This window comes from Amblyomma mixtum, chromosome 8 (assembly GCF_055824585.1).
Source record: "Amblyomma mixtum isolate Tamu chromosome 8, ASM5582458v1, whole genome shotgun sequence".
Taxonomy (NCBI): domain Eukaryota; kingdom Metazoa; phylum Arthropoda; class Arachnida; order Ixodida; family Ixodidae; genus Amblyomma; species Amblyomma mixtum.
In genome coordinates this window covers 32,720,191-32,732,220 of record NC_143019.1, presented here as the reverse complement: position 1 = coordinate 32,732,220, position 12,030 = coordinate 32,720,191, and the positions used below count along the sequence as shown (strand labels likewise).

The window sequence follows — 12,030 nt, the reverse complement described above, 5'->3', positions numbered from 1 at the left end:
CTAAGTTTTAGGCTCTCGCCCTACTGCGCTCGACTGACTTTTTTCAGGCTGCTTCATGCAAGTGCAACGTCACCTATTCACCCCGATAGGAGAGACGGCAACGGAATAAGGCAAGTTATCGATGAAACCGCGCTCACTTGAACGGGCGCCTTGGAACGTTACCATTATATCACTAGAGCATAAACAGTGAAGGAAAGCACATTGCGAATATTGTGGATATTGCGAATGTTGCGAATATTGCACATTGCGGGGTCAGTGCCAGAGCACCCCTTCCCCCCCCCCCCCCCCCCCCCCGAAATTTTCTGAGTGCCGCATCTCCTCTCTCTCACACACCTTTCGGCCTTTTTATTTCGCCGATGCTATTTACACACCGCATCGATATATTAAAATGTAAAAGCAAAAATAAGAAGAGTGTCGGTTTATTCCCGAAAAGATCGATGTATGTACTACGTTGTCGTGGCTCTAGAATAGGAAGCGGAACTTATTGCTGAGAAGAATCACACCTCTTCGCTACCGCACGAAGTATGGCACTCCTTTTAACAGTAGGCGCAGTTCACCCGATTAAACATACCTTTTCACGTCAGCCTACTTTTTCATCCTTTGCGTTGTCCTCAAATGATCATAAACTATTATGAAAATAAAAAGTGCTTTTTTTAAGCGCCTCTGCGGCCGGGCGCAGGTTTACATGCATGAAGTATAAATTTTGACAAATACCATTCGTTCGCAGTTGCTGACTTTGCTATTGAGCAGAAGCTCTTGTGTTGTTGTAAATCACATGAAAATAGTTGAAACTGCCGCGACTTTTCGTTTTTTACGTATGTTCTCTGCGAATCAAGTTCACGCAATCCTGTGTGCACAAGTATTTTATGTAGAGATTAGAGTGAACGAAACGACGGACCCTTCGGCTTTATGAAAGCAATTAAAAGTATTTTAACTCTATGGACTACGATACTGTTTGGGCGCAGGCTTTCTTTTACTTTTCTACCGGCGGCGAATGACACCCTCGAAAAATATTTCTGGCTACCTCTTGCACTCTTGCCACGGCCTTGGACTGTACGCTTCCCATGCTTTTGAGGGAGCTATAACCAGGCCTGCTGGAGACAGATCCTCCGCGCAATCCCAAATTATGTGATCCAGCGTTGCTAGTTCACCGCAACGCTGGCAGTAAGGATTTACTAGATCAGAAATATATTCGCACTGATCCATGAATTTGGCAGCGACCGTGTCTGCAGTCGCCTCCCCGTGGTGGCTTGATCTCGGCTCAGCGACGTATTCGGGGGAGGCAGACTCGCCCCTAAGATCTCTGTAATAACTCGCAATGGCCTGGCAGCTGTCCAGCGTCTCAATTCGCAAGGTCCCCGCGTCGGAGTCTTCCTCACCAGCACGGCTGACAAAACCTCGAGCGTACTGGTGAGAGGCCCCTTCATGAGCCGGGACCCAAACCAGGCCAATAACTTTCCTGCCTTTTGGCATCGTGGTACTCGGTGGCGGAGATTCGCCCTCGCGCAATGTTGCGGAGGACCGTCTTGTAATCGCAAAGAATGGTGCTGGCGCCTTCCTGAGTAATTCGTAGCGTTGTAGTATCCTCTTCAGCCATCCCAACTCTGCTCGCGTAACTGCCGAGGCTACTACCTTGCGGGAAATGCTCCCAGCGGAGACTCCACGGTGCTTCCATCCCCCGAGTATTTTTCTCTAAGGAGCTGCGCCTTGGCCCTCTCCGTCCATCGTGACGACCCACCAGCACATTCTTACCCGATGGGCACTGAACCTCCCATGGACGTCCTGCAGACATCCTAAACATCCGCAGGACATCCATAGGACTTCCAATGCCCATTGGGTAGGGAGCGCTCCGACTCTAATGCACTGACGGATTTCTACCGGCAAAACTACCCGGTCGAGGTAGTTTCCGTCCCTAATATCCTGAGACGAGTCCCGCCTACGTCGTCCGAAGCCTCTGTTCATGCGACGTCAGCTCAGTTACTACATGGTACTGTGCACCCGCGGTGCCGCAGTGGAGGTCTCCGGAATAATTTCGACCACCTGAGGATTTTTAACATGCAATAACATCGCAGAATACGGGCGCCTTCCGCATTTCGCCTCCATTGAGACGCGGCCGCCGCGGTCGGGTTCGCACCCAGGTACTGCGGCACAGTAGCCGAGCGCCTAACAATTGAGTCACCGCGGCGGGTGCAAAGCAGTCACCGACAAAGGCGTTCCAAACAGCGGACACGTAAACCGCGCTAAGCCTTCCCGCGCATGTGCAGCCCCTCGGCACTTTGGAGCAGCATGTATCAGATTTAATATAAAGGCGCAAGTTTGCGCAATCGCCGCAGCATTCCCACCACTGACTTTTTTGTATGCCACTACAAGTAAATCGTTATATTTAGCTCTGATTTTCTAGATATATTTTTTTTTTAAGTTACGACTGCCACCACGGCAACAACGCAGTGACATCACGTCCACAACTGGGCGCCTCGATGGGGATACGAGTCACCCTAGTCCAGGACCAGCAAAATAACAGTTGCCGATATTGGTGACAGAAATAAATAACATTGTTTCAGTGATAAACCACTCTAGTGGTTTAAACTGGCTGTGTATGTGATTTCAGCGCTGGTGACAGTCTTCACTCCTCTAATGTAAGTCAATGTGCGAGGGTTTCCACAAAAGCCGCGGCGGAGTTTCGTGAGACGTACTCGCCGTCTGCTATCCCAATGTTGCCATACTATTCTCACGAAACTCTGCCCAAAGCCGCTTACCAAGCGGAAAGAAACGTTCCTATGCCCAAAACATAGAATTTTAAAATGTTTTGCTACGTTTCTCAGCAGCACAGCTGGGCTTACGTTTATGTTCGCGAGGAGCTTTCGGTTGCCGCAAAGAAACCATGGCCAATTTCAGCGCAGCAGACTGCGCGTGGCAGCTTATGCAATCGTTCGCCGTGGTTCGCCGTGGTTACTCGTTCGCCGTGCGACCACTCAACTTCTGGCCTGCGGATGCCCGATGGCAAATCTCAGCTCAGACTGAGCGAATTAACAGTGGCACTCGCTCGTGCATTCAAATTAGTAGGCATTTTTTCTTACTGAGATACACGTAATTCAGACGCGGCCAATTCGTCAGTTCGAATGAACCAAAAGCTCGATTCTGGCGAGTTCGAATTTTCAATATTCTAATTTGAGTTCAGCTAATGCAAACAAGGAAAATATTGGATGAAAGTACTGTGAGCATTGAGCTCCACTTACTAACAACCAATTTTGCTTCTTGAAATCAACCAAGTTGTACACTTTCCATATGCAGCTAATGTCTGTTGCTTAAAAGCTTATAAGCTCAAAAGTCATCCAGCAAAATGAAAACGGATAAAGAACAATTCACAAGGTCACTTCAAAAGGGGTGCTGAAGTGGAGACAGTACAGGTGTTCAGAGTTAAACATTCATGTTTATTGAATAAAATAAAGAAATAAAACAAAAACAAGTCAGTGATAATGGAGTTGTTTCGGCTTTGTCTCCTGATCAGTGACACGACGCACAAAGATGGCGTCGTGCGGTTTTTTATGAATCTCGCCCTGTTCGCAGAGGAATGAATAACCAACAGCGAGCCATCATGGCTAAAGGCCAGGGATGCAATTCTCGATGGGTACTTGTGGAACTGACAGAGACGCTTCTTGTTGAAGCCGTCCCAGATGTTCACGTGGCCGTCACTGTCTCCCGCCGCAAATGTGTTGTACAAGTTGTGGAATGCGTTCACAGTTGCGTTCACAGGGTAGATGAGCTCGATGCCATTGCTGTCTTTGGCACGGTGACACTTGAAGGCGTACTTCTTCTGCACTTCGGGGTTTGGATCCAAGTATTCAATAGCCACGCGCCCTGTGTAGAACCATACAATCAGCAACTTGATGCAACAAGTGAAGCCAGGACAGACAAGAGGGTCAACCACTGGAAGTACAGTGAGAAGTGCCCTTCCTGTTGTGTTCATTATTCTGACTGCTCTAAGTTCTCTCTCCAGTGGATAGACAACTTGGTCGAAATGAAACAGCCTAATACATCTTGCCACCAGAAAACAAAGTTAGGCAAGTTGATTACTAAGAGGCTTATTATACTTAGCTAGTACAAGCTAAGCGCCCTAATCCAATGTTTACACAAAAACTCAGTGGCTTAGGCACTTAGCTGACGAGCACCACACCACGGTTTCAATGCTCATATGCATTTAGCTAGGGACAAAAACCTTATGGAGCATTTAAGCCCCGCCTTCAGGGTATGATGTGATAGCGTAAATGGTCCCTTCAGTGGCCTAGGGTTTTCTTGGCATATCACTTCACAGAAATGGAAACTATTCGTTCCTTCGCCATCATGTAAAGCTTAACCTACACTTAAGAATTCCTATGCTATCATGTAACGCTTAACCTGAACTTAAGAATTACTTCGCCATCACGTAACGCTTAACCCACACTTAAGGATACAGTGCAATAGCATTACTGATACCTCTCGCACAAGTAGTCCTTCTCTGTCGCCTAGGTTCTACTTACATGCCCAAGTATGCAATATTGGCCATTCCCTACTTTACATTTATTGAACGGAGGAAGTCCTCCTACCGATCCTGGCACAGTGGAGGAGCGGTTAAGTGATGTGCCACTGCCACAGAAGGTGGCTATGTTTGGAACAGCGGCTGTTTCAAACACAGCCACTGGTGGGGTTTCTTAGATCCAGGTTGTGATAACGTCACAAGGTCACGTGACTTAGTGACAGGAGGGCCACCGGAATTTTTTCTCTTAATGCCGACTACACTGACAGCAGCATTTATGCATTTTAACAATATTTTGTTAAAATACATGAATGCCAGTACACATTACAAAACTGCCGGTGGTCAAAAGTAACCTGGACCCCGCAGCAGGGCATCCTTCAATGTCCTCTGTCTAGCTTTGGAGCATTAATTTGCAAGTATTATGTACTTTCCCACGACTTTTCTTTGAATAACAAATAAGGAGATCTGGTGTAAAGCCCACAGTTTGCATTTGTAACGCCTTGATGGATGCACAGTCTTTCTTTCTACTGTGTCAAGCTACAAATTTGCAAAGGACGTCGCCCGACAGTGAACCAAGAGCATTACGTTTTGCCCCAGAAAATAATTCAATAGTACAAGAAAATGATAGCAGACTGCCAATAAATTTCGACCACCTGGGGTTCTTTAACGTGTACTGACATCGCACAGTACATGGGCCTCTAGAATTTCGCCTCCATCGAAATTCGACCGCCGTGGCCGGGATCGAATCCGCATCTTTCGGGTCAGCAGCCGAGCGCCATGACCACTGATTCACCGCGGCAGCAAAAAAAAAAAAAAAGAGGTGCCGTTTTGGAGCTCTCGGGAATAATTTCGACCACCTGGGGATCTTTAACGTGCTCTGAAATCGCACAGCATATGGGCGCATTTTTGCATTTCGCCTCCATCAAAACGCGGCCGCCGTGCGGCTGGATTTGAACCCGGATACTCGGCTCAGCGCCGAGCACGCTCACCACTCATCCAGGACTTTAATTCTGCTATTCAAATGCGCCTCGTGAGGGCAGTAGTAAACGTTCATCCTGTAGTCAAATTAATTTTAACAACTTTTAATATTACCCTCTCGGGGCACTAATTAACGAGTGTTTCTATTTCGTAGTCGCTGCCGAAGCACCCAGCTCGACTGTAGGAAGCTAGCTCAGCCTGCTTTTCTTTAATGCGTTAGCATTAAAACAGTGCTGCGAACAAAAACCTGTCTGTCGGCTTGTGCACGGTGTCAGTGAAAAAGGAGAGTAGGCGGCGCACGCAGCGCGCTGCAATTTAGCTGCAATGCAGCCTCGCATGATGTCGGTCGGCTCACGCGGCTCTTCCGTGGCGTTCGGCGCTCGGGCACCGACGGACACGTGTCGCGCGTTCCAAGAGTCCCGTAGTGTTTTGTGCGCAAAACTAATGCTACTGCGTTACTGTTACACGAATCCCATTGATCGTACTTCGTTCATTTTAATTAGGTGGAATTACAATGAAACATGGGACACATTCCAGTAGTGGTTTGGTTTATGGGGATTTAACGTCCCAAAGCGACTCAGGCTATGAGAGACGCCGTAGTGAAGGGCTCCGGAAATTTCGACCACCGGGGTTCTTTAACGTGCACTGACATCGCACAGTACACGAGTCTCTAGAATTTCTCCCACAAAGAAATTCAACCGCCGCGGCCGGGATCGAACCGGCGTCTTTCGGGGCAGCAGCCGAGCGCCATAACCACTGAGCCACCGCGGCGGCTCGAGTAGTGCAGCAGGGGGCACGGGGATCAGTGGAGGAAAAGGGAGAAGGGGCCTAGATGCGCATTAGCCCAGGGCCCCCACTTTTCTTAATCCGGCCCTGCCCGGTGTTCACCAACGAGTATCAAGATCTGACAGCTCTAAGGAGTGCTTGAATTTGCTCATGATGAAGTTTAGCGCCAAAAACGAGGGCAAAGTAGGAGTGAAGACACAACACGAGCGCTTGTGTTGTGTCTTCACTCCTACTTTGTCCTCGTTTTTGGCGCTAAACTTCATCATGAATAAGATTCAACTCGCCCAACTTTCCACCTTACTATTGAATTTGCTCTTGACCTACTCCCGCGGGGCTCTAACAGCGCATCGAGAACATGGAGCTTACCAGTCCGCGGGTGACGATGTATGTAGGAAGCCAGAGGATGGGCACCGTCATGAGGATCTCAATCTACACCTGCAGGGTGGGCGGGCTCGCCGAGAACACCAGCAGGTCCACCGCGGTGGCCACCAGGGCACCGATCACGCCTGCGTCATTCACGGCACCATGAAGGATAATTTTACCCGGCTCCCCACGAGTAAGCCTGGAGTGTTATTGCGATGGCAATAAAAGTGTCATCGGGGAAAAAAAATTGTGCCATCGGTCATAAAATTATACCGCTGTCCGCAGGAAAACGACGTCACCAGAGCGAATAATTCCCGTTGGCTGGGGGAAATGACGTCACCAGACATGGTCATTCTCCTTAGCTGGTGGTAAGAGACCTCACCAGACCGGGTCATTGGCTGAAGGAAGGTGACGTCACCACACCTGATAATTCCCATTGGCTGGAGGGCAGGGACATCACTAGACCGGAAGTGACGTCACATCCCTAAATATATCAACAGCTTGGTTTGGTTTACTGGGGTTTAACGTCCCAAAGCAACTCAGGCTATGAGGGAGGCCGTAGTGAAGGGCTCCGGAAATTTCGACCACCTGAGGTTCTTTAACATGCACTGACATCGCACAGCACACGGGCCTCTGGTATTTAGCCTCCATCGAAATTCAATCCCCGCGGCCGGAATCGAACAAGCGTCTTGGGTCAGCAGCCGAACGCCATAACCGCTGAGCCACCGCGGCGGCCCTCAACAGCTTCTAATGCTATCGAATTAAAAGTCAATGTAATTAGGTGTTCCTGTGCATTTTTTGCCTTCGTGACAACATCTGACTGTGCGAGTATATAAACGGAAGTGCGGGGTGTCGAGTGCTATCACTTCACCGTAACGGACCACCCACATTACTTTTGCGGCGAATACTGCAAACTTATTATTCTATACCTCAAAGTCTTGCTAATGATTTCGCCGTTAGATTATTTCGCACGCACTAAATTTCGCAAACCGAAAATGCAGGTCTCTATAAGGCAGGTCTCTCTATAAGAGGAAGGAGCGCACAGAAGGGCACGTAAACCCCAAGTACATGGACTGTAGTAAGTGCCCGTGGTGTCCATGCGCCCACCTCGCATGGACACCACGGGCTGTGGTGTCCATGCGTTACCGTTTTAATGTAGAGTTGTCAACCGAGTACCGTGATCTAAGGGTATACCTCCATTCTTAATCAACTTAAACGTTGGAATTTATTTCTCAGCAGGCTACAATAGGAAAGAAATGGTCGAAGTACTGTGGCCATCGCCTACGTGCACAACGCTCTCGCCATCTATTTAGAGCTGAGGAATGCCGGTAAGGTTTCTTCGAAGTTGAGCCTTTGGATGATGAGCTTTATAATGTATACTTTCAACCAACGTTTGGGGATGGAACTAGGCCGTTAATTCTGCCCAGAAATTCTCCCCTACAAAAGTAGGATTTTCATGGGCCTGCCTATGGGTAAGAACTATCCTGCCTATGGGTGAGAACTATTCAGCAGCCTATAAACTTCTCTCTGGAGCACCGGCCAATGGCAATTACCCGTGCATTTACGGAAGAGCTATAACAAACCGCCGTCCTGAAGATCGCTAGCCTAACCACCAGCGTCCATCCTGCACCCCGATTAGAAAGGTTATAAAGCTGGGCAAGTTGGTCAATTCACTGTGATATACAACGAGACAAGCCAGGAATAGAAAGGAAAAAAAAAGGACCACATGGTACTTCCGCTGTGACGTTTCCTATTCACTGCACCTGTGGTTTATCGCACCGCATCTCATATGAACGGCGGTCCTTGCGCAAGATTTCATCAACGTTGATAAACCCAGCTGCACATTACCCGTCACGGACGGTTTCCCCAAGGCGGGACCGAGAGTTGAAAGCGGTTCGAATGCGTGCGCACTTCGTAGTCCAGCTCCAGATTTAGGTCAATTACGGCCGCTCAGTGCAGATCGACCTGAGTTATACCCCCGTGACGTACAGTGCTTCCAGCCCGAATGCAAATATGGCAAGAGGTTGAAAACAAGAGCAAGAAGTGGGCTTGGGCAGGGCATGTAATGCGAAGGGAAGACAACCGCTGGTCCTTAAGGGTAACGGAGTGGATTCCAAGAGAAGGCAAACGTAGCAGGGGGCGGCAGAAAGTTAGGTGGGTCGGTGAGATAAAAAAGTTTGTGGGAATATGGTGGCCGCGGCTAGCGCAGGACAGGGTTATTGGAGAGACATGGGAGAGGCTTTGGCCCTGCAGTGGGCGTAGTCAGGCTGATGATGATGATGGTGGTGATGCTGTACACTTAGAGCAACGCCCAGTTAGTCCAGATCCGAGAAAGATGGCTGCTAGGGAAAGCGACCAGTCTTGTAGATGGCGACGTGGACTGCTGGCTCGTGCGGCATGGAACCATGAGTTGGTTGGACGGCCTCAAACAAAATGGCACATACCCACTACGGGGGAGTGGCCAAGGCACATAAAAAAAATGAGCGCAGCCGCGAGCATGGCTTCTCGTCTTCCTCTTCTTAATGCAGAAGTAGGGCGCCAATCTACAGAAAAACAGCAATCTTTGTTTGGCTCTAACCACCTCTTTAATTTACGACAGTAGGATTTTTTTTCCTCTGCGCAAACATCATTGGGGCCGCATTTGGTCGAGGCATTATGTCGCGACAGAAAACTTATTCCACTGCAGCGAAAACGATCACGGATGCGGCAAGCGCGAGCTCTCGTCTTCACGGTCTGTCCTCTTTGGTGTTCGGTCCACAATCTGGAAGGGGTCGAAGATGCAGGACCGTAACTTGGTGAGCGTGAAAAATTAACGTGCTTTTTAGCCCCTCGCATAGCTGCCGTGATTAAAAAGGACAAAAGAAGAGACGCGTTTCGACCCCTTTCCCAAACGTGAACCCCAGAGATCTCCGCGAACTCCACCGAACGAGCGGGGCTGACTTCTCGACATCTGCAACCATCGAAATACCAGACCCCTTACAGCGGCGCTTAGCTACAACCAGTCGCTGTGCGATCTTATTGCGGAAGTTCCCGCGCATTTTCTTTTCTCAGGAGTCTAACCTTACATTCGATTAGCTATCCCAAAACGAGTGGGGTTCTTTAACGTGCACTGACATTACCGCAGGTGGTCGAAATTTCCGGAGCCCTTCACTACGGCGTCCCTAATAGCCTGAGTCGCTTTGGGACGTTAAACGCCATAAACCAAACCAAACCAAAACGAGTGGTTCCGCAGCGGCTCCAAAAGTGGTCCCTCAAAGAAGCTCCCTGCGGAATACCATACACAGCAGCTACCCTAGAGCGTCAAACGAATTCCCCAGTATCGCTTCAGAGCATCCCACGTCTCCCGTAGTGGGTCCCTAATTTTAACGCGATAGCTTTAAGGCTCCCGTTCCCCAGATAATTCGCCGCCGTCGTCGGCGTTATGAGCGAAGAATCCCAAGAGAAGCAGCCTAGGTGGGCCGACTAGGTCACGTGACCGTGTGTCGTCATCCCAATCTGCCCACCGGATTATGAGCAGGCGGACCACAGTGGTAGGTGGCAGTTAAATTAATGATAGTTTGCTTGGGAAGAGCAACCTGGGTCGCACAAGACCCACCGGTGGCAGCACCTGCCATGGCAGGGCAGTGAAATAAAAGGTAGTGGAAACGTAGTAACGGCTGCTGTTGCAGCCTTTTTTTTAACCCTTACTACCTGTGTACTATGTTCCTACGACCTTGTTCCTACCTCAAAAGAAAATTAAGTAGTAACAAGGTAGAGACTTCTGCTGTTACTACGTTTTTTGGCAGTCATTACACTTGTACTACCTCATTATAACCCTGGTAGTATCCATTACTACGTTGATCTGGAAATAGATGATAGGAATATGCACACGTATATACACTAACATTCCTGGTGACATTGCTACTCAGTGCCCCATGTTTTTATATAATGAAAAGGGTTTCCTGAATGGCAGCAAATCTAACAATCTAGCAAATGTTACTGCAGGTAGTTACTGTTGCTACCTCTCCAGAGGTAGTAAATGTTACTACCTTCCAGTTACTACGCACAGTTACTACATAGGTAGTCATATATGTGACGGTTGTTGCTAGCCCAAAATGTAGTAACCTCAACTACCTTTTTTTTTTAGAGTGTGGCGCATCGCTTAACCGTTGCACCACTGCACCAGGAGTGGTGAAAATCCAGAGTGACCAATTCCGCATATACGGGCATTCACTCATTAACGCTGTCGCATCATACCCTTAAAGGGATACTGAGGCGGTTTTCGAATCGGCTAACCTTCTAGGGTTTTGAAGTAGTGTCATTGCTGATCACGTCTGTGAAATTATTTTTTCGATTTTGGCTAAAACAGTGGCGCAATCACCAATTAAAACGCGCTGTTTAAATTTCCCGCGCCCCGCGCGAGCGCAGGAGAGGGGAACAGCGGAGAGGGAAACCTCGTCCATGTCGGCCTGCGTGACGTCATGTTGAGGAGCCGGGGATGCTTCGGCGCACCCGAGCGCGCTTTCAGCGCGCGTTGTTTCTCGTGCTGCATGCGTTGTTCCTCGTACTACGTGCGTTGCGACGTACAAAGCGTGTCAGCCGACCTTGAGAATCAGATTCAACAGGTGCTACTCTGCGTTCGTGTCCACGAACAACTACGACCGCGACTGTGTCGTCTTCCACTGTTTTCCGCAAGACCACAAGCTCGCAGCGCAACCGCTCGCTGCTGTGACGAAGAGTTCAAGCCGACTAAAGCAAGCTTACTCTGCTCGAAACACTTTCGTAAGAGCGGCTACAGGCAGAGCTTGTCCCAGTGTGATCTCTGGAGATTTCTGTCGAAAAGGCGCGGCTGAACCATGACACAGTTCCATCGATTTCCTCGCGCATAAGAGGCGTGTCACCATTCTGAAGAAGCGCCTCTTTTAAAAGTAGAAACATGCTCACTTAGCCCCTGAAGAAACCTTATAGAGGCTTAAGCATGTGTCGCTCTCCTCAGCTTAGGTGCGGCCAGACCACCTGAGACGTGCTCAGCAAGGCTCGGTTAGTGATTTTATACTCGGTTCGACGTGTCCAAGCAAGCAAGCAAGCAAGCAAGCAAGCAAGCAAGCAAGCAAGCAAGCAAGCAGAGCAAATCACAATAAAGCAAAGCAAGCAAGCATCGAAGCTCTTCATATGCGGCATCTCGTTTAATCCTAGCTAAGCAATTAAAATGAAAGCGTTCGACGTTGATTTCGGATGCAAATTTATGAGAGAAATGAATTCCAACCGAGTTTTTGCAAAAAAACACCGCAACCTTACTCGGTTTCTTCATCAAGTTGTGGCAGCGGTCGAGTTGCAGCTAGCTTGGCTTTTAAACACACATATAGTTAGCAACTACTTCACTGAACCTAAACTGCAAATCTAGGAAGGGC

General features: G+C 48.9%; 1 protein-coding gene across 2 annotated transcripts in view; it reads right to left on the bottom strand.

Moving 5' to 3' along the window:
* Window positions 1–3,410: 3,410 nt before the first annotated feature.
* The window catches only part of LOC149331932 (uncharacterized), a 53,720-nt gene continuing 45,100 nt past the window's right edge, over window positions 3,411–12,030 (bottom strand). For both annotated transcript variants that reach the window (XR_016285124.1, XM_089556945.1), the window contains exons 2-3: window positions 6,644–6,783; window positions 3,411–3,858 (exon numbers count right to left, since the gene is read on the bottom strand). Coding sequence is in view for 1 of the 2 variants with exons in the window: in XM_089556945.1 (XP_089413071.1) it covers window positions 6,778–6,783 (6 nt within the window). In the remaining variant the exon portion in view is untranslated. The remainder of the gene's footprint in view (window positions 3,859–6,643; window positions 6,784–12,030) is intronic.